Source organism: Vigna radiata, chromosome 9 (assembly GCF_000741045.1).
Source record: "Vigna radiata var. radiata cultivar VC1973A chromosome 9, Vradiata_ver6, whole genome shotgun sequence".
Taxonomy (NCBI): domain Eukaryota; kingdom Viridiplantae; phylum Streptophyta; class Magnoliopsida; order Fabales; family Fabaceae; genus Vigna; species Vigna radiata.
In genome coordinates, this window is record NC_028359.1 from 7,496,526 (window position 1) to 7,518,400 (window position 21,875).

General features: G+C 32.1%; 3 protein-coding genes and 1 pseudogene across 4 annotated transcripts; 3 read left to right on the forward strand and 1 right to left on the reverse strand.

Moving 5' to 3' along the window:
* Positions 1-3,359: 3,359 nt before the first annotated feature.
* LOC106773037 (putative uncharacterized protein DDB_G0290521) lies at positions 3,360-6,647 on the forward strand. Its single transcript, XM_014659721.2, has 5 exons — positions 3,360-3,755; positions 3,909-4,008; positions 4,561-4,678; positions 5,252-6,022; positions 6,106-6,647. The coding sequence occupies exons 1-5, from the start codon at positions 3,653-3,655 to the stop codon at positions 6,493-6,495; spliced, it is 1,482 nt and encodes a 493-aa protein (XP_014515207.1). The 5' UTR covers positions 3,360-3,652; the 3' UTR covers positions 6,496-6,647.
* A 923-nt stretch (positions 6,648-7,570) lies between these two features.
* On the forward strand, positions 7,571-10,730 carry LOC106773580 (thioredoxin H9). 2 transcript variants are annotated; one of them, XM_022786371.1, is made up of 5 exons: positions 7,571-7,880; positions 8,447-8,513; positions 9,550-9,672; positions 10,092-10,214; positions 10,444-10,730. In XM_022786371.1, the coding sequence occupies exons 2-5, from the start codon at positions 8,493-8,495 to the stop codon at positions 10,594-10,596; spliced, it is 420 nt and encodes a 139-aa protein (XP_022642092.1). In that variant the 5' UTR covers positions 7,571-7,880; positions 8,447-8,492; the 3' UTR covers positions 10,597-10,730. The 2 variants fall into 2 exon arrangements, with proteins under 2 accessions (XP_022642092.1, XP_014515771.1); XM_014660285.2 differs by having other exon boundaries at positions 7,577-7,899.
* A 499-nt stretch (positions 10,731-11,229) lies between these two features.
* LOC106773625 (transcription initiation factor TFIID subunit 11) lies at positions 11,230-13,588 on the forward strand. The gene is made up of 4 exons (XM_014660347.2): positions 11,230-11,561; positions 11,636-11,723; positions 13,043-13,142; positions 13,299-13,588. The coding sequence occupies exons 1-4, from the start codon at positions 11,263-11,265 to the stop codon at positions 13,424-13,426; spliced, it is 615 nt and encodes a 204-aa protein (XP_014515833.1). The 5' UTR covers positions 11,230-11,262; the 3' UTR covers positions 13,427-13,588.
* Positions 13,589-15,281: 1,693 nt separating this feature from the next.
* On the reverse strand, positions 15,282-18,447 carry LOC106773230 (annotated as a pseudogene).
* Positions 18,448-21,875: the final 3,428 nt, after the last annotated feature.

The window sequence follows — 21,875 nt, forward strand, 5'->3', positions numbered from 1 at the left end:
TATATATATATATATATATATATATATATATATATATATATATATATATATATATATATATATATATATATATATATATACCCCAATTTGTAGAAGTTGACTAAACTGATAGTACAAGTTAGGATGAAATTGATTAGGGTTGATTAAATCTAGATAATTATCTAATTAAATTAAATAGGTTAGTAATCAAGTTTAACATAATTGAAATGTTATTAAGTTGATCGAATATCAAATTGACTTAAGCATTAAAGTATCTTTAGTTGGTATAGAAATCTGTTAGAGAATCTGAACCACTAAGAAGGAAACTCAAGTATGGGGGAAAGCTAAAAGTGAACACTCGACTCTATACACTCTAAACATTTTGGTACCCACCGTCGGATGAGTATGATCTTTTAAGCCTACATGGTAACCACATGGAATATGGTGAGTAACCAAGCTTAAGAGGAGACCATCAACAACCAAATGGACCTGATGGAGATGATGAGACATGTAGTGGTAAATGGATGAGATGCAAAGAAAGTATGAGGAGGAAATAAGAACACTAAGAGATGAGAATGAGACCATTCAATAAGAGAAGTATGGCAAAGATCCTGTGTCGTCCACCTCAACCCTCTTAAAACCACCTAAGTAACCTCAGAATGAGCCGGATCGAGCAGTCCAAGCTAGTAGCTTTGTTGCAAGCAAGGACCATCATCATTTTGTCCCAATAATCAACATGACTGGTATGTTGTCACTCGTTGCCGAAATCAAAATTGGCCCCTTTGCCTAGTAACTGGACGATGTCGATGCTTGACAAGTATGATAGATCTACAGACCTCGACAAGCACATCCAGATCTTCATGAGTGACATCATATGGTGTCGAGTTTTCTCCACCTCGTTGAAGGGATAAGTCATGTCCCAGTTTTCCATGTTAGTGGCTATAAACTGCTTCGCGACCATTCGAGTGAAGTTTGGAACTTAGTTTGCAACAAGCCGACCATATCAATTGATGTTGATTGCTCACATCAAAGTCGAGCAAGAGAACGACGAATCTCTTCAGACTTTCATGAAGGTGTTTAGGAAGATGTCTTTGTGAATCTAAAACCTCATTCTAGATGTGACCATGCACCACTTGATAATAGTGTTACGACTGAGTTCGTTTGTTGATAGCATGTCCATGAGGTCGGCCAAAAGCATAGATGAGTTGACATAGATAGTGGTCAGTTCATGCAAGTGGAAGACATGAGGGAGAAACCGAGTTGATGTAGAGATTAAGGAGGCGTCAACACGTTTTGTAGAGTAGCACAATCTTCCATTACCAATGGTTGTATAAACAAACTCTTTACTCTTATTGACTTAAGTCTAAGCTCAAGGCGTAGGAGCCCGTGTATTGTATATGTACAATCAGTACATACCGACCTCCAAGCTAAGATGAAATTGATTGGTGTCGGTTAGATCAATTAGTCATTTGATTAAGTTAAAATAATGTTTAATAGAATTAAATTGTGATTAGACTTATCCTAATCAGAAATTCATGAAAAAACTTATAAAACAAGTCAAAAATTATGATTATAAAGACTTTTACAACACATTTAGTATAATATTAATTGCTAAATATCATACTAACTTAAACATTAAAGTATTTTTAACACATAAATCAATCGAATGGAGTTATTTGAACAACTAAAAAAAATTCAACTAAAATACTAACTTGAAGTTAATACTCATTGTGAAATTATATATATATATATATATATATATATATATATATTTATTTATAAATACTCTTATAGTATATTGGAATTTTAGTTTAATTTAATTTTATACTATAGATTTATGTTTTCCTCTTAAAAATAAGATAACTTTTCAGTTTATTTTATTTTTTCGCATGATATTTTTATATTGAACATAATTTTATCTTGTAATTATAATCTTTTTCATTCTAATATACACTATTATTCAAAATAAATTTTATTTAAATTTCCAGTTGTCATTAGTTTATCAAATTAAACTGTTTTATACATTAAGTCTTAGAAAAAAAAAATCGAAAATTTAAAGTTAACTTTTTTGGGTGGAACTAAAACAAAATTTATGAGCATGATGATGATAATGTAATAATGTTTGAATGGTAGGGAGAGGGTGTAACTTAAGGAGCTTAACCGATGTTGAAAGCTTTCATGGTTGCTTCATCAATTAATACCCAATCTTAAGGAACTGACATAACTCCCAAACAATGATAATAATAATAACAACACAATGCCTTGGAAGTGGGTTAAGAGTCTCCTTCACTTTACATAACCAAATACTACACTTGAAGAAAGTATGGTTGGAATGATGTGTATGTACTAGACTTTTAACTCATTCTCTATTTATGGTTAAAATTTAGAGTTAGTAATTAATTTGATCATGATATTTTAATAAATTTTTTTAACAAATTTTTGACAATAAATTATGTGTCACTACTTTATTAATTTGTATAACTAAAACGAACCAATCACAAAGTTGTCACATAAACAAGTGTAAAAAGGTTATAAAAAAATTGTTAAAACACATTTTTTAATTAATTTTTTTATTGTTGTAATTTATTTTTTAATTTAGAATGAGAATGATACATATTGTGAATAAAAAAAGACTTGGTATATAAAGTTGACATGTGATTTAAAAGAGATATGATACAAATAATGAATAGATATTATTATAATAACATATTTTTATTATTGGAGAAAAATTATATTATTTGTTGAATTTATCTAATTAAATTTTACTTAATTGACTTGAAAGGTGTAATATATACTTATTTACATATATTAAATTATTCTAGTTGATAAAAAATTTTGATATAATCTTTACAATAGAAAAATATACATATTTAAAATTTGATATTAATAATAGTTCAATATATACAACAAACAACAAATATTATCATAATATATTTTAGATAATTTTGATATTATTTTAAGAACTGAATTTCAAATTTTATTTTATTTTTATAAAATTAAATTGTAAATTGAGATTTATATTAATTTATAAACTATAAATTTGAATTATTTATCAAGATAAAAAAAAAAATTAACCTAAACCTAAGAATGTAAATTGCAAGGTGTGTAGAAGTAGTTGAAGATTGATTCTTTAGTAATGAATGAGCATAAGGAGAAGGTCCAAAGCAAACTCCAAAAAGAAGGCCTTTAATTATATGATACCATGTGCAATTGGGGCACATGTAAACCCCAATTTGTTTGTCTCAAACTCAATTTCAAAGCTGCCATGAGTGAATGAAGTGAGAAGGATGAAACAAAGAAGTGGACACGTGGGCCAGTAGGAAGTGACCACGTGACAATGTCCAGAAATTGATCACGATCTGTCATTGAACATTTTCTGACACACCTCATCCCACCCAATGGACAACAGAAGCCAACTAAACTTGAGAAAGAAGCACTGAATGAAGTGTGATGAAATCACAAAGTTAGAGCATTGAATTGAATTGAATTGTACCCTCCTTCACTCTCTGCTTGTGTTTCAGTTTTGTGTGTTGACGTACAAACAAGTGAATGCTTTTGCTTGCCATCTACCACACTGCAATGCACTCTCTCAATCCATTCTCATACCATATTATTATATCAACACATGTGACTATGAGGGATGAATGAAATGCATACTTGAGTTTTTGGCATCATGAACAACACCAGGAACGTGAATCACCATCATCACAGAAGAGGTCACAGCTTCAATGGCTTTGCCAACATCCATCCCTTCTCCAACACAAGTTCTTCCCAAGGTCCTAACCAACTCCTTATTATCCTCAACACTTTCTCTTCCATTTATCATGTTTTTTGTTTCTTGCACTCATAAACTCAACTTTGCTGAGTTTAATCACTCTATCACTTTGCAATTTAATGTCATTAATCACTGCTTAGCTATTTCTTGATAGGGAAACCTGGGAAAATTTCGTTTGAATCAGCAAAACTGGCCACAAGTGAGATTGATGATCTATTGTCATCCACCGAAGGAGGAAAGCATGACTATGATTGGTAACATTCTGTCACTGTTTATCATACCAGACATTGGATAATATTCATTTAGATGTGTGTAATCAGTTAATCAGGCTTTTTGGTTGTAACTTGTATGTTATTTTCATTGTAGAAGATTGTTTACCAATACCATAAGAGTGCACTGATTAATTACTGTGATAGATCAACAAAATCACATTCTCATTCAGTCTCATGTTAGACTCAGATTACTGAGTTGCAATTCAATGTCACAGATCAACAATCAAAAGCATACCAAAACCAAAGCTTGATGTCCAATTGTCCTGAATCTTGCTACCTAGTACAACAACACACTTTCAATGTCATGTCAACTCCACTCATAAATTGTTTGGTCTGATTTTATGGTTTGTTAAAAAATAAACTTTAAACTTGATTAATTCGTTTTATCTCTGATCTAAACTTCCGACATGATTGGCTTCATGTTTCCTCACCTTTTGAAATGACACACTGCAACTTCAAATAGTTCCCAATGTTGGCACATGCGTTTGCAATCTTTTCTACTGGATTTGTAACCATTGCTATTGTGTGTTGTAGGCTCCTTACTCCCCCGGAGACCCCCCATTTACCATCATCAGAAGGTTTACACCAACCAGCTTTGGTGCCTCCAAGAAGCAGTTTGGGTAGACCAATGTCAAAAACTCATGCCTCAAGGGTATGTCCTGTAATAAATTCTCATTTCCAACCGTTCCATAGGCACAAGCACACTGATGCTCACAGTTATTTCAGTGCTCTTTTTTCTTGCTTCAGAATTTGTTAGTGCTTTATCAATAAGATGAAGTAATTGCCATTGCAGCAAGATACTAGATCCCAAGCTTAAGCATTGGCTTTTTCTTAGAGTGATGCTTATTACTTAGTGCAGCTTCTGTACATGCCTTTCAGCGCTCCCTTTGAGTAACTTCAACTGCACTCCAATGTGCTATCATTGAGATTATGTTTGCTTTCAACTCATAAAAATTAAATTCAAGCACACTCAATCTCTCAAAAGAACTAGATAGTACATCATTTGTGATGATTACTCAGACTTGTTTGCATAACCTTTCCAACAAACATTTATAGGAGAAGATAAGAAAGTAAAGTTGGCTCCTTCTGAATTCTATATCCACTTACTGTTTCTTTCTACAGCTTTGAAACACAATTTGGTATTCTAACATTATATGAACACAGCACAAAAGAATAACTCAGCCAGAGTTTTATGCATAAATTCTTATAACAGTTTGTGTTTCAGCTTTCAGTCTCACTATCAGAGAACAGCAACACTCACTCTCACTCAAGACCAGCAAGAAGTGGTTCAGTGACTCGCAGTCCAAGCAGATCCTCCTCCATACTTAATACAAGGCCATCTTCTCCCATTACTCGCTCTCCATCTGCAGCAAGGCCTTCCACTCCAACCTCACGCCAAACTACAACACCAAGAACACTTTTACCACGCTCACTTCCCAGTTCTACCAACTCATCACCATCATCTGACACCAACAGAACTAGAACATCACAAGGCTCAAGGCCATCCACTCCAAGCTCAATTCCAAGGCCAACCATTGCTGCCACTTCAAGGTCTCCTTCACGGCCCTCTACTCCCTCTCGCCGCCATTCTCTGCCATCTCAATTACCTTCAGCCACGCGTGTTGCACGCAAGCCAATAGTTCCACCTGATTTTCCTCTTGAAACACCACCAAACCTCAGAACAACACTGCCTTCTGATAGACCTGTTTCTGCAGGAAGGTCTCGTCCTGGTGCCGCTGTTACTCTTCCTTTGAAACCAAACTCTGAAATGCAAACCCCAGTTGTTACTACCATGTCAAGGAGACAGCAATCTCCTATTGCCAACAGGGGGAGGCTCTCTGAGTTCACATCAAAAAGCCGTGGCCATGCAAATGCCGGTGATGCCTCTGATGTATCTGCAAGGAAATCTGTGAAGTCTTCGAGTCCTGCCACAGACAACAATGGTCTGGGAAGAACCATCTCAAAGAAATCACTGGATATGGCTATCAGACACATGGTAAGTCCATTTCTGCAATCACAGTTTGCTCCTTAACTTAACCATCTTGTATCATAATGGTGCAATGAACCCTTTTCGTTCAGGATGTTGTGAGGAACGGTTCAGGAACTCTTCGTTCACTTTCAAGTGCCACACTCTACCCTCAGAGTATTCGAACTTCTTCAACTCCCAACAAGACACACCACGCTCGAGGTTTGAGTGTTCCATCTTCAATGAACATTAATGGAAGCCTCCAAAGCAGAAACAATGGAAACAACACTAACAGGAAAAATGGCAGAGAAAAAGGTGAAAAGCAAAAACAGTGCTTGGGAAAATTGAATGCAGTGGTAGATCTGTACGAGAGTTATCCTTATGATTCACTGTTGCTTAAAGAAGATTTAAACATCACAAATTGGCTGCATAGTGTTGATGAAAAATGTGATATCTTTGACAATGGATTTGAGTCTCTGCCAGAACCCTTTGGACTCTGCTAGCATTCTTTCTTCTTCTCACAGTAATTTGTAATATGCTATTTACTTCTTCATTATCGTGTCTCAGAGCCGGGGAAGTGAACATGGTGTATATGAAATGCATGGATTAACTTCGACCTTACAATACAAGTGAATACCATGCAAAAAATTATCAATATCCATCTTATGTATAGTCAAATTATGAAATAAAACAAACATAAAACTTAGATTAAAATATATGTTATAGTGTTTGTGTGTATATATATATATATTAAGGAAAAATCCAAATTATATTAGTTAGAAAAAAAATTATATGGTAGAAATATATTAAGGATTATTCAATCCATAATATACTTATGGATTCTAAAAATGTATTTTAGATGTGTAATTTGAAAATATATTTTAAATTCCTTAATCCAGAATACATTTTTAAAATACATTTTTGAATTTTTAGATTATGTAATTCATATGTATTATAGGATTTATACAATAGAGGACAACATTTGTATTAAAATGACATAATGGAGGTGCAGAAAGAAAAACCATAAAAGGAGTCCACTCATTAGAACGCATTGGCCCAACAAAAATTGGCTTGCAATGGGCAGAAGCAAGAAACAAATCGGGTCAACCATTTTTCTTCTTGAAACTAGAGAATAAAATTAGAGCAAGACTTTTATTTTCTATTTTATTTTGATGATTAAAGTAATATATTTAATGATCGAACTTTTAATAAATATTTAGTCAAGTACATTAGCTATTTTAAATAAAATAATCCATGTATCTTTGAAATATTAATTATTGAATTGTTTAAATATGAAATACTACAGTGTATTTTGTAAAAGAATTATTCTAAAGTGTCTAACGAAAGATATTTCATAAAAGCAATACCATAAAATTAATTTTTTAAAAAAGGAAAAATGCAATAATAAATAAAATAAAATAAAGGACAATACACACTTATGATAATGGATAACGTGGAAAACTTGGTATTGAGTCGTCTTCAGAGGTCAGAGGTCAAAATTGAATCACCATTCCATATTCCATTTTCATACCTTGTTTCCTTTATTTCTCTTTAAGGAACCAATCGGTTTTAATGATTAATAATTAGCATTTCACACATGAGAAATGCGAAATTTCGAAACTTTTCAAAGTCTTTGTCGTAATTGTTTATAGCATGAATTGATTAGTAGGAGTTAGTTATCAATAATTAAGTAATTACTGTAAATAAAATACTCATGTCTGAAAATGAAATAGAAACCTTCTGTGTTGGGAACCAAAAAGACTTTTATTTATTAACCTGGCAAGCATCGAAACGTTTTATCTTCTCTTAGCTAATACCTCAACTCACTGTCCCAATTCACGGATTCAATTGAAGGAGCGCTTGCTTTTGCCCCCAATCTGCAAATTAGGTTTTTTTCCCCCCTAAAGGTCTGTTTTTTATTTTTATTCTGTTTGTTTCTCTGAAATTGAATTTGTGGGGTTTCTTTCAATCAGACTCCTGATCCAATTCCACAATTTGTCCCCTCAGTTTTGGTTAATTTTTTGTTGGGTTTCTTTTTCTGCTTCTGAATGGATGGAAAGTTGGTTACTTTTATTCCCAGATATAGAAGTTGTGCTATTGGAGGCAATAAATCTTGTGTTTTCAGCTTCTAAATCAGTTCTCTGAACGAATGATGGGACCCCACTTGCATCGTCATCACCATCAACATCATCATCATATCATTTTAGTCATTTAATTTCCTCATTTTGCTAATGAATGCTTGGAACCATTTTTAGAATTTTAAGTAGGAAGGTAGAGTCTAAATAGGCATTGTAATTCTCATGTTGTATCCCCTCCTCTTTTTATTGTCATTTTTACTCTTCCGTAATTGCCAGACTAATTTCCTTGTTTAGTCTCTGACTTTACTGTTGTTTGTTGTCCTTTCTTCGAGTTTTATGGATTTTGAGCTTTGTTGTGCCGAAATTCTGTTTGCAGGGTTAATTATTGAAGATTTGGAGTGTCGTGGCTTTGAAACAATTACATGGGCAATTGTTTGCATAAGGTGAGAATAATTGAATGCTTCTATTGGAATTTTTTTAGTTATTTGTTTCCATAAGAACTTGAAAGCCCAAGGTTTTCATGCTGTTCTCTTTTGAAGTGTTATCTTAAAACAGATCATATACACTTCCAGCGTAGGTTATAGTTTGGAATGTAACTTAACCAAAGCTCCTCGCAGTGAAGTCATAAATTTGTGGTTTATTTGGCCAATCTATGTCAAATTGACATAACTTGTGAATATGGATAGCTACAAGAATAAAAACGATATTAACATGAGGTAACAAGCAACAATGGGATTAACAATAAATAACGTGTTTATTTAAAAGATGATTTGTTACATCTTGTCTAAATCCAACTTATATTTTTAAAAGTTAAAGCTATTAGGTAGAAACCCTGAATGGTTTTAGATTCTGGTACATTTTCATTAAAATCCTATTGTAGTTTAAGTTTGTGCAATTCTTATACTGGTGATATTCAACTTAGTTTAGAAGAATGGTGGTGCAAAGGTTTGAACTTTTGTGCATCTGGTTATAGAGGCTCTAATACTGTGTAGAAGACCTACTTTGCTTAGAGCTTAAGCTTTTTGGTAGAAGCCTAGAAATGATTTTGCATTTCTAACGCAATCAATGGTTTATTGATGATGGAATATCATTAACCAATGCTATCTGGCAGTAATATTCTAATTAATCTAATCTTGGTCTATTAAGCTGCATTTACTAATAGCTTATCCATACAATGTTGGCTTGTTTCTCTCTGTTTTTCGTGCTTTTCTTGAATTCCATATGCTTTTAATGTTACTGAAGGGCTCTCATCTTTACTCAAAGGATGTCTCTGAGATTGCATTTTTTTTTCCTTCAATGCAATTTTACTTGAACTGTAGCCTCTTTCAGCATGGTATCTTCCTAACTTTTCTTTCCTCCTCAGTGGAATTCTGTAATAGTTCTGCAAGCCTCATGGCACCTCAATGTTTCTAAAATAATTTTGTATATCTTTCATTAATACTTAGACTGACTTTAGTTTCATGTTTCTAACATTTGCAGGGTTATCATAGTGATGGTGATTCTGATCATCATGTGGATTTTGTTTCTGGGAATGTGCAACTTATTACTACCAAAGAATCTTGGGACCAACATTTGGAACAAGCAAATAGGGATAGTAAAATTGTAAGTTCTACTTATTTAATTCATAGCACAATAATTATAACTGTGTGTAGCGAGTAAAACTTTGTATCCAGTTCTTGACAGCAAAGCCTCCCTAATCCTTTTGTGAACCTTTTTGTCAGTAACATTAGGAAAAAGTTCTCATTCAATCCACTACAGAAACTGAATTTTCCACCTAGTTTTTCTTTTCAATTTCTTTAGTTACTATCATGCTTCTTGATGATTCGAAACTTTTTGAGACTGGGTGGGAAAGTGGGAGTATGGAGGCATTGAATGTCATGGGCAGATCCTATGATTTAATCTTAAACTCTGCTAAAGGATATTATAAGCTTGTATTTTCACTCTAACTTTTGTTGCATCTCAAGACCCCCTTTTATATCATTTGGGTGCAGTATCTAATTCTAAAGCTTCATGTTTAACAGGTTGTTGCAAATTTCAGTGCAACCTGGTGTGGTCCTTGTAAGATGATTGCTCCATATTTCTGCAACTTGTCCGAGAAGCACTCCTCCATCATGTTCTTATTAGTGGATGTGGATGAAATGACTGTAAGTAGAGAAGTTGCATATACTATTATTATTATTATTATTATTTATCTGGAAGTGAATCAAAAATATATTGACTAGTACTGCCGTTATATAACATAAAACATTTAGAAGTTCTTCCACTGATTAGTTTGTATGGAAAATGAATAATCAAAGATGAAAATTTCTGGGATGTTATGCGAATTGTCTTGTACTCGTGTGACAGTAATGAACATGGTTTTGTATGTTGCAGGACTTCAGCACTTCCTTGGACATCAAAGCCACACCCACTTTCTTCTTTCTTAAAAATGGAAAAGAGTTTGACAAACTTGTAGGAGCCAACAAGCCAGAGCTGGAGAAGAGGATTGCTGCGATTACTGGTGGAGTTCCTCATTATCGACAGTGATTGTTGTTTCATGTCAATTTGTAGAACCTGTGCTCTTCCCTTCTCTCTTCAGAACATGTTTTCATGTGACACTCATTGTATTTTTCTTCAATGTAAATATATGAGTGCTTTATGCTTTACAGAATATTTATATATTGTTACCAGTCCTTTCACAAGTCACAATTCTCCATCACTTTCCTAAAACTATCCAAACTATGTTTCTCAGGAGTCACAGGATTCTCTGTTGGATTTTTTAGTATTGTGTTTTGCTATCATGAAACTTGTTTGAAACATTAAATCAATCTAACAAAATTTAGTTAAAAAGATTAAATTCATGCATTTTTAAAGTTAAGAGACTAAATTAGGTCAAAGTTTTGAAGAAAATTAATTCTAATTTTTAATGAAAGTTATGGGACCAAAAACATATTTAATTCATAAAATTATTTTACGTATTTTTTTAAAAAAATAAATAATAAAAAAATAGAATGAAATAAATAAATATAAAAAATTTATGTCTTAACTATTTTCCATCCAAATAGATAAGAGTTATGGACATTAGAATAAGAATCTCCTAATAACGAATAGTTTTTCTTAAAATGTTGAAAAATAAAAAATAAAGAGATGGTTGTAACTGTATATATAGCGTTTGAGACATCAGATTCAAAACAAAACCTTAGTGTGTTCGGGATGAAGCAATCGAAGGATCCGTTCGAAGCAGCGTTCGAGGAATCGCCGCCAGAATCTCCGACGGAGATAGAGGCGGACGCAATCCATAACGATAGCCATAACCATAATCATAACCAAAACCCTATTCCTTCTCCTTCTGTTCTACCCCTCAACCCAGGGCCTCCGCAGAAGGCCAGTGCGGCGGTCAAGAACAAAGACAAAGACAAGGACGATGAAGAGGAGGAAGAAGAAGACAACATGGACGTTGAGCTTTCCAAGCTCCCTTCCACCGGCGACCCTCACAAAATGGCCAAGATGCAGTTCGTAAATCACTTCACTTCAAATTCGTTACCTTTTTCCACATTTACCAATTTCTCCCCTTTTTCTTCTTCAGGACAATTTTATCTCAGTTCAGCGAAGAGCAGATGAGTAGATACGAGTCCTTCCGGAGGGCCGGGTTTCAGAGAGCTAACATGAAAAGGGTATCTGCTCTTCTCTTCTTATATTACTCCATTTGTGTTTCATTGCTTTGCTTTAATTAACAGCTGCTGTTGTTTTGGGTTGCTCACTTTCTCAAGAAGCGTGTTTGTATTCACGTCGAAATACCAGTTAATGTGATTTCAGCTATATATGTATTCACATGTTTGATGTAACATCAATTAATATTATCTTAGGTGTATATTCACCTGTTTGAGTTAATCCAGTTAATTTGATATTATAGGAAAATGTACACTTGTTTGACTTTGCTTTGAGGAACTGTGACATTGATGAATTTCGAGTTGAAGCAACTTCACTGGTTTTTGTGTTGGATAAAAACATCATACTGATTTTTACTGTTAACGTACTTTTTGGATCTGAATTTCGTTTCTTTTGATAGAAGATTGAACCAAGAGCAAATTACATTGACAATCCTGAGGTTTCTTGTTTGAAATTGTACATGAGCCCTCTTTCTTTCTTTTTCTTCAACGTTTACAGTAACCTTTCTTGCAGTGTTGCATGGTGTAATTGTTCCTTAGTGATCTTTCCTACAGAGCTGCACCTTGTAATGTATTTCCTCCTGAGTATTATGTCGATGATTTGTTTAACGTCTGTTGATCTGTGTAATGTGCTCTATTGGTAAGTGACCGTAATGTATTTTAAACAATTATACACAAGAAGAGTTGGTGTAGGGTAGGGATTAGAAAGGGAGAGGGTATATTTGATAAAATCTTAGGGCTGTGTAATTTACTCTGGAAATAAAGAACAAGTATGGTTTTGGATTGGTGGCTTGTTGATGTTAAGGAAATTTTCCACGGGAAATTAATAGGTGCAATGAAAATATGATGGGAGAAAAAGAATAAGGGCATCAGATAGGTTATCAATATCATTGCATCAAACATTCATAAAGAGATCAATATACTGCTGTAAATACTGAAATTGATCATGTATCTGAATTGAAGCTTTATGGTTTAGCCGAGTAGGCTGGTTTATTTCTTGATTGAGAAAAAATTAAGTTTAATGTCAACAGTCATAAAGGATTATATTACACCACCACCTTAGACACAAGACATTGTCAAATGTAAAAAGTTAAAATTGTCAAATTATTTACTGCTGGACTTTGTCCTGTTTTTAACTGATTGAGGCAACATTTGCATTTTCTCCTTGATTATTGGCTGGGTGTGTGCATGCTACTCCTTTTGGATTCAACTCATGATTTTGCGTTTGTTTATGGATTATCATTCTCTATATCCAAATTTGCATCAGTAATTTATATACTATAACAAGATTTGCTGAAATTTTCTCCTCTCCCTCCCCCTATCAGTTATTGGCTAGTATCACGGGGACCCAGAAGATTTCAGTGCCAATGACAATTGTAGTATCAGGCATTGCAAAAATGTTTGTTGGTGAAGTTGTTGAAACAGGTAAGGCTAGTTCTTCTTTGTAAGTTTGAGACACTTCTAAAATCATAGTATCTATTTCTACAGATTTTAACGATGTTGTTGTGTTTTATTTAGTGCAAGCACACATTTTGCATAATTCCAGTTGTTTATGTTAATGAATTGTACTATTTTTTGCAGCTAGAATAGTTATGAAAGAAAGGAAGGAATCTGGACCAATTCGGCCTTGTCATCTGAGAGAAGCATATAGACGGCTAAAACTTGAAGGAAAAGTCTTTAAGAGATCAGCCTCAAGGCTCTTCCGGTAGATGGACCAAATATGTGTTTAGATTTTGAGAGTTTTGGAAATATGTTTTGAAAATATGAAAGATATGATATATGGAGGAAGTTGTATCGAAAGATATTTTTAAAAGTTGGAAGGGTTTTTAAACACTGATTTAAATGAAAAGATATTACACAAATATTTTCAATGTGAATGTTGTACATGATCTCTGATAAATATGAATACTGTATATGATATCTCGCTATGATTTACAATCTAAAGAAAAATCACATTATTTCCAATAATGGCACATTGTTTTCATTACATAAACTTAACTAATTCCCTTAACTTAGCAAATCATTTTTCTTTTTATTGTCCCACGTTTTATTATTCATCTTTATCTTTATTTTGAGGTAATACATTTGTATCACTTTTAAAACTAAATAGGTATTCAACTTTTTTAAATGGTTTGATGATAATTATCAAAGATAAGGAGGATTTTCTCTTTTTAAATAACTTTTTTTTAAACTAAATGATAATCATTAACTTGTTTTTTTCATCCTTTTAAATGGTTATTTATTTGAATTTAATTGTTTTTAAAATTAGATTAATTATTTATAATAAAAAAAAGAAAGATACATTCACAAATATTTTCACTAGTAATTATTAATAAAAAAATATATGTAATAGGCACATGTGTACTTTTTTATAATAAAATTATTATTATGGACCCTTTTTTTTACTGTGTACACTTTCTTTCTAATTATACTTTAAAATAATTGTGTTTTCATTTTTACATTTTAAATTAAAATAATGATTTTACTATTTTATCCTTCTAAAAATTGTTTATTTAAATTTAATTATTTTTTAAAATTTAATTAATTATTTATAAAAAGAACATGTTTCTACTAGTAATTATAGAAATAAATATAAATAATATTTACACTAAATAGTTTTTATTTATTTTGTAGATTTTTTTATTATTGATAGCTAAATGATCAAATTGAAAAAATGGTTTAGGTAAAAATAATAAAGTAATCATTCTAGTGTATTAGAAAAAAAAAAGAATATTCATAAAAAAAGGTAAAAAATTAGAAAGAAAATGTGTATAAGAAAAAAGAAGAATCCGATTATAAATATTAATCATATTTGATATGTTAATCTTATAACAAAACCATAATCGGTTTTCCACAAGTATTAATTTGACAGTTAAATATTTTAGATCAGTAATTGATTTTAGTCCTTAGAAATAATTTTAACCTTTAAAATCAGTTTTAATTAAATATGATTCAATTCTTCAAGCATAAAACATCTTTATATTTGTAGTTTTCTTCTTTTTTAAATAAAAGTAAAATAGGTTGTTAAGGTGTAATAATAACCATAAAATCAATTTTCCAAACAAAATTATTTATTTTCAGAATCAATTCTTATTATTATAATTGGTATAACACATTTTGGTTACTGATCCAAAAATAAAAACTAAAATTAAAACCAGTTTTATCACACCAAAACGAATTGTGACTTGATTATATATAATATCCATGTTTCAAATATTATATATAGTTATCAAATAATTATGGTTATTTTTCTCTATCTCAAATTCTCATAGAAAAATATAGTTATATGGTTAATCCAAAGGACAATCATATTTTAACAACTTTTTTTTAACAACTTTTTTACAACAAAAAATGTATCATCATTTTATTGATTTGTTTAAATTTATTTTAAAAAAATATTTGAAATGAACCAATCACAAATTATCACGTATGCGTTGTAAAAAAAATTGTTAAAAAGACTTTTTCCTTGTTGAAACCATGATCACTCAAGATATTAAAGAAACACATACACTGACAAAAAACAACATAAATATAACTAAGAAAACACGAATCTAAACATCGCATAAAGTAACAAAAAGGTAGAATGATGTCTCTGAATAAAAATTTAAGAACATGTTCTGAAATTCAAGCTATTGGCTTCAACACATACATCTTGCAAGAATGTGGTTCAACAGTGACAGTCATTTTGCCCACGAACTGTCTTTCTAATGTCTCGTGCTGCATACATCAGAAAAGAACATGTGTTATTACAGCATCAGTATCCATTGAAAAACAACATAGAATGTGTGACTAAATTATTGTATTTTACCTTCCAAAGATCTCTTGCTTGAACAAGAGTTGAAGGGTCAAGGCCAATATCTTCCCATTCTGCAGTTATCTCTGATCGGCGATCACTGAATTTATTCAGTAAGAGAACAGCCACCCTGTATTCTGAAAGAGGACCTGCCCAAACCTGATCAAAAAACACATTTTCATTATCATTGTTCTTTCTTTTATTTCTCATTCAACATGCATGCATGCATGGAATAATTAATCCAAAAACTCAAGACAATGAATTTATGAGTCTTTTTTCTTATAGGATGTTTCATTTTATCATTTCTATCCAGAGGACTTAAATTCACATTTGGATTATTCCTAACATATAATATAATAACAAGTGCAATTTACCTCTAGTGCTCCTTCCATCCTAACCCTTTTAGCTTGTACACCAAGTGGATCTGAAATTGGAACAAAAACATGTCACAAAAGGTCATTATAGCTTAATGTACAATGCAGAACTGATAGTATAGTATCTCTTCACCTTGGTTAACTGCAATAACCTCTGCATTTGATAGTATCTCTAGAGTGTCATCGTCCATTTTTCCAAGATCACAGCCAATAAGAAGAGGAGCCTGCAATAAGTCTTTGCATGAAAAAACAGAATCTACAAAGTGCAGTGTTTAAGCATGGCTTTTAAATAGCTCTTACAAAACTTATATATATATTTCTAATTAGAAGACAATATTCACACGACTTGCAATTCAGTGCATGAACAGTGTAATCTGAAGTATATGTCTCTTCATAGAAGTTACAGACAAGCATGACAAGACAATGTTTAAGATGGATGGTACCTTGGAGATGGCCCATAAACTGAAGTGAACAACGTATTCATGTTTCTTCATCTTTCCATTTCCTACCTCCAGCATGTCGGGATCTGTTGATTTTAAGGATTGTTAAAGAATGGTGCACAGTAAGATGAATATAAAAGAGATACTCTCTCATGAGTCATCAGTGAAATTCATACCATTCCAACCACCAGGTTTTGCAAAATCAGCATAAACATCATTTATGTCTATTCTTGAAACCATTCTGCCAAAAGTGAACATTTTTACATATATTTTCTACAACCACTAAACATAAACCAAACTTTGTTACAATTTCTTGCTTACCTTTCCCAGTTATCATCAATGTCATCACTAGTTCTCCAGCTATTTCCCACTGGAAAACCCCATAATGCAGGGTGCATGTCTCCCCTACCAACAAAGCACATGTAGTCAGAGGGAAAACTTTGAAGACAATCAACATTCTAAAAGTAAACAAAACAAAACTACCATTCACATAATGAGAAGTAGATTGGACGGCCTGCCTTCATCAAAGCTCGAGTCATAATAGGATATCTATGAATATCAAAAGAACACAACAGTTTTCACTTTTAAGTACCAAGAAAAGATTGAAAAATAACCATAAAAGTGCTATTAAATATGTAACTAGCTTCTGCTACCTTTGAAGAGGCTTTATTCCACCATTGTTACAATTATCATACTTGAGATAATCAACACCCTGCAAGAAGAAACAATGATATTAATAACAGTTTGTTCAATTGACGTCAAGTTTTCTATATTCAAATACTTGTCATACACTTGTTGTAATAAATCAAACACTATAACTCTCAATTTTGGCTTTTCATCTTCAAGCCTTCACGTCTGCTAATCATCACAAAACATGACACACTAATGACATTTAACAACACAATAAACTTCCGACCTTTGCACTTTACAAAACTTCTAAAACATTATCTATCCATTAAAGCTGCCCATTTAAGTTTATTCCAACACAAGCAACTAACATGATAAAGTCAAGCAAATTAAATAGAGAATGCCAGCAACATTCTTTCTATCACTCTTTACTGCTAAATCAAGAGGGGATGGTTAAATGATTAGTAGAACATGCCAAAATTTCTAATTTCTAATAAACTTTAGCTAATTATAGAAAAAAGTGTTGTTGACATTCATCGCTTAATAAATAATCAGGGTCATAAATATGTGTATATACCCATGATGCAAAAGTCTTGGCATCTTGCTCTTCATAACCAAGTGAACCAGGCATACGTTTTGCACAAGTATAGTACCTGCAAAATTACCCTCAAGCACAGTTCTACATAAACCTAAACAATGAAAAATTTGAACATATGCATTTTTTTTTAAATTATGAGAAGCATGTGTTTTGGTTATATCTTGTACCCTGCATCTGCATAAATGCCAAGCTTCAGACCCTTCTCATGAACATAATGTGCTAGGGCTTTGATGCCAGAAGGAAAATGTTTTTTTATCAGGTACCAAATTACCCTGTCACAGACAATTTGGGTGAAATACTTTATTAATTTCAATGAAATTATTTTAATTTGGTTTAAAGAGATGAAGAAACAAAACCTATACTATCAATACAATCCATACATCGATATCTCGAGTCATTTCACCCCAGCCATCATCTGTAAAGAATTGTTGATCAAGGTTACTTGCAGTTCATATGTCACTCTGCAAACTAAAATGAAGTGAAATAAAAATAAAACTGGCTATCAACTGAAAAAAAATGTTTTCATTTACCTATGTTAACATAAATGTAGCCAAGCTCAGAAAGACCAGAAGAAACAAGGACATCAGCTGCAAAATAATATGAACAATTTTGCAATTAGACTGTGATGTTGAATTGAAAATTCTAGATATACAGTATTCAAACATACTACATTTTACCACAATTCTTTACTGTCTTCACTTAAAAATTCTTTACTTTCTTCACTAAAAAATTCTTTCTTTATGGTTTCATTTGCTAAAATTAGATACCTGCTTGAAGATTTCTCCTATTTTGGCTTTCAACATTCTTCATCAACCTTGAAGAATCACATAAAGAGCAAAACAACAGTGTCAACACAACAAACACCAACATTTTTCCTTTCTCCATTCTATCAATTTTGAAGTTTTGTAATGAGTATTTATAATAACATATCTTGTTAACAAAATTAATTTTAGTAGTTGAAAGAAATAATGAGTATTTACAAATATTTCAACTTTAGTCATTTTAATTTTTTTTATTTAGTTAACATAAAGTTGTTGATAGAACATCCATTATTATCTCATTCATTTTCTGTTATATTATTATTTATCAGTTTGACATAATTTTTAATAAAATTTATAAAAAAAAATTAGTAGATTTTTAGAAATTTAAGGAGATGGATAAGTTATGTGTTAATACCATTTGTTTTTTAAGAAATCATATTATCAAACATAATTTCACATTAAAAAAATGTAACTAATATTTCAATTACAAAATTTTATATATTTATTCTATTTGAGTACTTAGTTTAAGATACTTTTATTTTGAAAGATATAGAGTTAAATATTCAAAAATGTTATTACATTTTTGTTATGAGGAAAAATAAGGGTATGGGTTGTGTTTGAATATATTAAGTGCATTGGATGATGATATTTTAACAATTTTTTCACAATAGATTATATGATACTGTTTTATTGGTTTGTATATTTGAAACGGATCAATCACAAGTTGCCACATAAACAACTATAAAAAAACTATCAAAAAAGTTGTTATACATTTTCTTAAAAATAGTGCAGTTGTTAAATATATATATATATATATATATATATATATATATATATATATATATATATATATATATGAATTTACTTATGGAAGCAAAGCAATTATGGGATGGCTAGGGAGATACATGGTATTGGCATGTGACGAAAGTAAATTAATAATAAGGAGAGAGAGTGGTGTTGATGTGGGGACCACTTTTGATGTGGTATGAAAAACTATTATGAATTAAGTTGTATGTGATAAAAAGGGGTGGTGTATAAAGCATGTATTGTTTTTATTTTAGGGTTGACTTTTATACTGGTATAACAATGGTGGTGGTTATTATTATGTTTTCTATCTATACTTTTATGTATAATTCGGTTTTATCTTTTCTATCTCTTGGTCTTTAAGAGGTGGTGGAAGAAATGAGTTTCTTCGTCCTTTAAGGGACAATAGAAGAGACTGAAAATTGGAGTGCTGAGGTATTTAAATGGCAAACAATTGATGTACAAGAGGTGTACAATGGTGTAAAGAAGTGTACAAGGGATGTACAAGGATGTAAAGGGATGTACAAATGGTGTATAAAAAGAGTACAAGAGATGTACAAAGGTGTACAAAAGATGTACAAAAGATGTTCAAAGGGTCTATAAAAAGTGTACAAAAGTGTACAAATTTTGTACAAAAATAGTACAAAGGGTGTACAAATATTGTACAAAGGTACAAATGATGTACAAATTTTGTACAAAGATAGTACGTACAAATTTTGTACAACGGTAGTACAAAAGGTGTACAAAATATGTCAAGTTCACTTTGTCTAAGAAGAACAGGATGCATTTGATTAATTTCTTTTTCCCAAACTAAATATGTTAAGACATTTGTATCTTTACCAAAGAAGGGAATTTTTCTAGCTTTAGTACACAAATCATCCTTAATGTATGAACTAGACAACTTAGATGAATAAAAAGACATTTTTGTTTCTAAAAGTTTTCTTATGTTACAACTACTTAGATTTCACCAAAGAACAAATTCCAGGTAAGGGAGGTGAACCACTAGGGTTGCTTAAGTACCAAGCCTTTTCCTTGCCAAAAGTGTTCTAGGCTACTTAGTTATTGTAACTCAAAGATTACTTCTAAAATTACAAAAGAAGATTCAAAAGCAAATAAAAAACAAAAGAAAACAAAAGTTGGGACTCTAAAATTCGGACTCTAGGCGCGCTCCTAATCCTCAAATGAAAAACAATGAAAGCTTGAATGTAAAACGGAAAAGTAAAAGTGAGGTCTCCTAAGGTGAGGCTTAGACTTTGGATCTAAGACACACTCACCGACTACCCAATTTTAGGTTGTGAGACTTCTTGAGTCAAGTTAACAAATGAGGGAAGAGCACTTATGAACTCTACCACCTCACTTGCTTGAATTGGCCCTTTACAACCAAAAATCAATGAAAAAATTACAAAGAAACTTGGTAAATTGGAAAGGAAAAATTAGAATAGACTAAGGAATGATGTGTGCAGCTTTGGCTTCTCAAAACAAGGAGTGAACTATGCTTAATTCACACAAATCTCTCAGCTACAGGTGATCACTCAATTGAAACGAAATTCTGCAGCAAAACAGTGACTGTTGTTGTTGGTGCAGTTTTCAGTCACGGTTTTCCTTCCCAAAGAGCCATCTTCTTGCATTTGTTTCTCATCATTGAACCTTCTTTGATGCTTCCACTCGTGGTAATCCTTCTGAGGTACAAATCACTTATCCAACAAGCCAATTAGTCACGGGAAATGTCTCCACAATTGCTAGAAATTTCACAGCCAATGGACAACAACACTAGGAATTTCTTCAAACAGTTGGTGTGCAGAATGTTTAAAATTCGAAAAGCAAGCAATTAAGTAGGTAACAAACACAATGACACCTCAAATGGATCCTAAGAATGGCTCTAGAACAGATTTAAAACGCAATAAAAGACCATAAACCAGAATCAAGCACGAAATAGCTATGCAAAGAAATTGGACTAAACTGTTTGATGAAATGTCTCAGTGAACTTGCATTAAATTTTGACAGCAATGTTCAAAGGTGCAACCAGAATTTCGAAATCAAAATGTACTGGTCCTATTATGCCTTTTAATGTTTTAATCACTCTTTTTAACTTGAACTTTTGATATTTTATGGACCAATGGCTTTTGCTACATCCACTCTTATTGAATCAAACAGCTAATCAATGCAGATTTTGAAATTACATAGCATAGCTCTCGGCAACAACAAAAAAATGCAATCCAGAAAAATTGACCAAATGAACGGTACTGCCTCTATGCTTTTTCCAATGATTCAAACATGTTTCAATGATGAATTAAGACTTGTTGAATCTAATTTGATGGATCGAAACAGCATATATCAGAATTTCACTACTGCAGTACTAATTTTCCACTGAAATTCACAACTACCATGGTCAAGATGCACGTAGACTGTAATTCTGGTTTGAAAACAGCAAGAATAGTTTGGAAATGGTATTTGAAAGTTGCTCAAACAGCAGAAACAAGTTGAAGATGATTGACAATGATCTAGTACCAATCTAACTCAATTTATTCAGAATTTTGAATGCAACGAAGTGTAGCAGTTCGATTTACTGCTTTTAGGTGCTTGCAACATAAGAAACACTTGGAATCAAATCAATTTCATCTTCCAAATGACTCAGACATTATCTCAATCAATTGTTGTTCAATAGAACAGTGCACAATGCCAAATGAACAGTGGAATTTCGTTGCAGCAGAAACACTTTCTGGAAAAACAGAAACAGAAACTGAAAGGCAATGCAAATCTG

Bases quoted from the DNA above. Each gene is read 5' to 3' on its own strand.
- LOC106773580 (XM_022786371.1), top strand. From the start codon at position 8,493: ATGGGCAATTGTTTGCATAAG. The intron at 8,514-9,549 runs GTGAGAATAATT...TAACATTTGCAG, and splicing joins TGGGCAATTGTTTGCATAAG to GGTTATCATAGTGATGGTGA. The intron at 9,673-10,091 runs GTAAGTTCTACT...CATGTTTAACAG, and splicing joins CAAATAGGGATAGTAAAATT to GTTGTTGCAAATTTCAGTGC.
- LOC106773037 (XM_014659721.2), top strand. From the start codon at position 3,653: ATGAACAACACCAGGAACGTGAATCACCATCATCACAGAAGAGGTCAC. The intron at 4,679-5,251 runs GTATGTCCTGTA...TTTGTGTTTCAG, and splicing joins CAAAAACTCATGCCTCAAGG to CTTTCAGTCTCACTATCAGA. The intron at 6,023-6,105 runs GTAAGTCCATTT...CTTTTCGTTCAG, and splicing joins ATATGGCTATCAGACACATG to GATGTTGTGAGGAACGGTTC.
- LOC106773625 (XM_014660347.2), top strand. From the start codon at position 11,263: ATGAAGCAATCGAAGGATCCGTTCGAAGCAGCGTTCGAGGAATCGCCG. The intron at 11,562-11,635 runs GTTCGTAAATCA...TTTCTTCTTCAG, and splicing joins CACAAAATGGCCAAGATGCA to GACAATTTTATCTCAGTTCA. The intron at 13,143-13,298 runs GTAAGGCTAGTT...TATTTTTTGCAG, and splicing joins TGGTGAAGTTGTTGAAACAG to CTAGAATAGTTATGAAAGAA.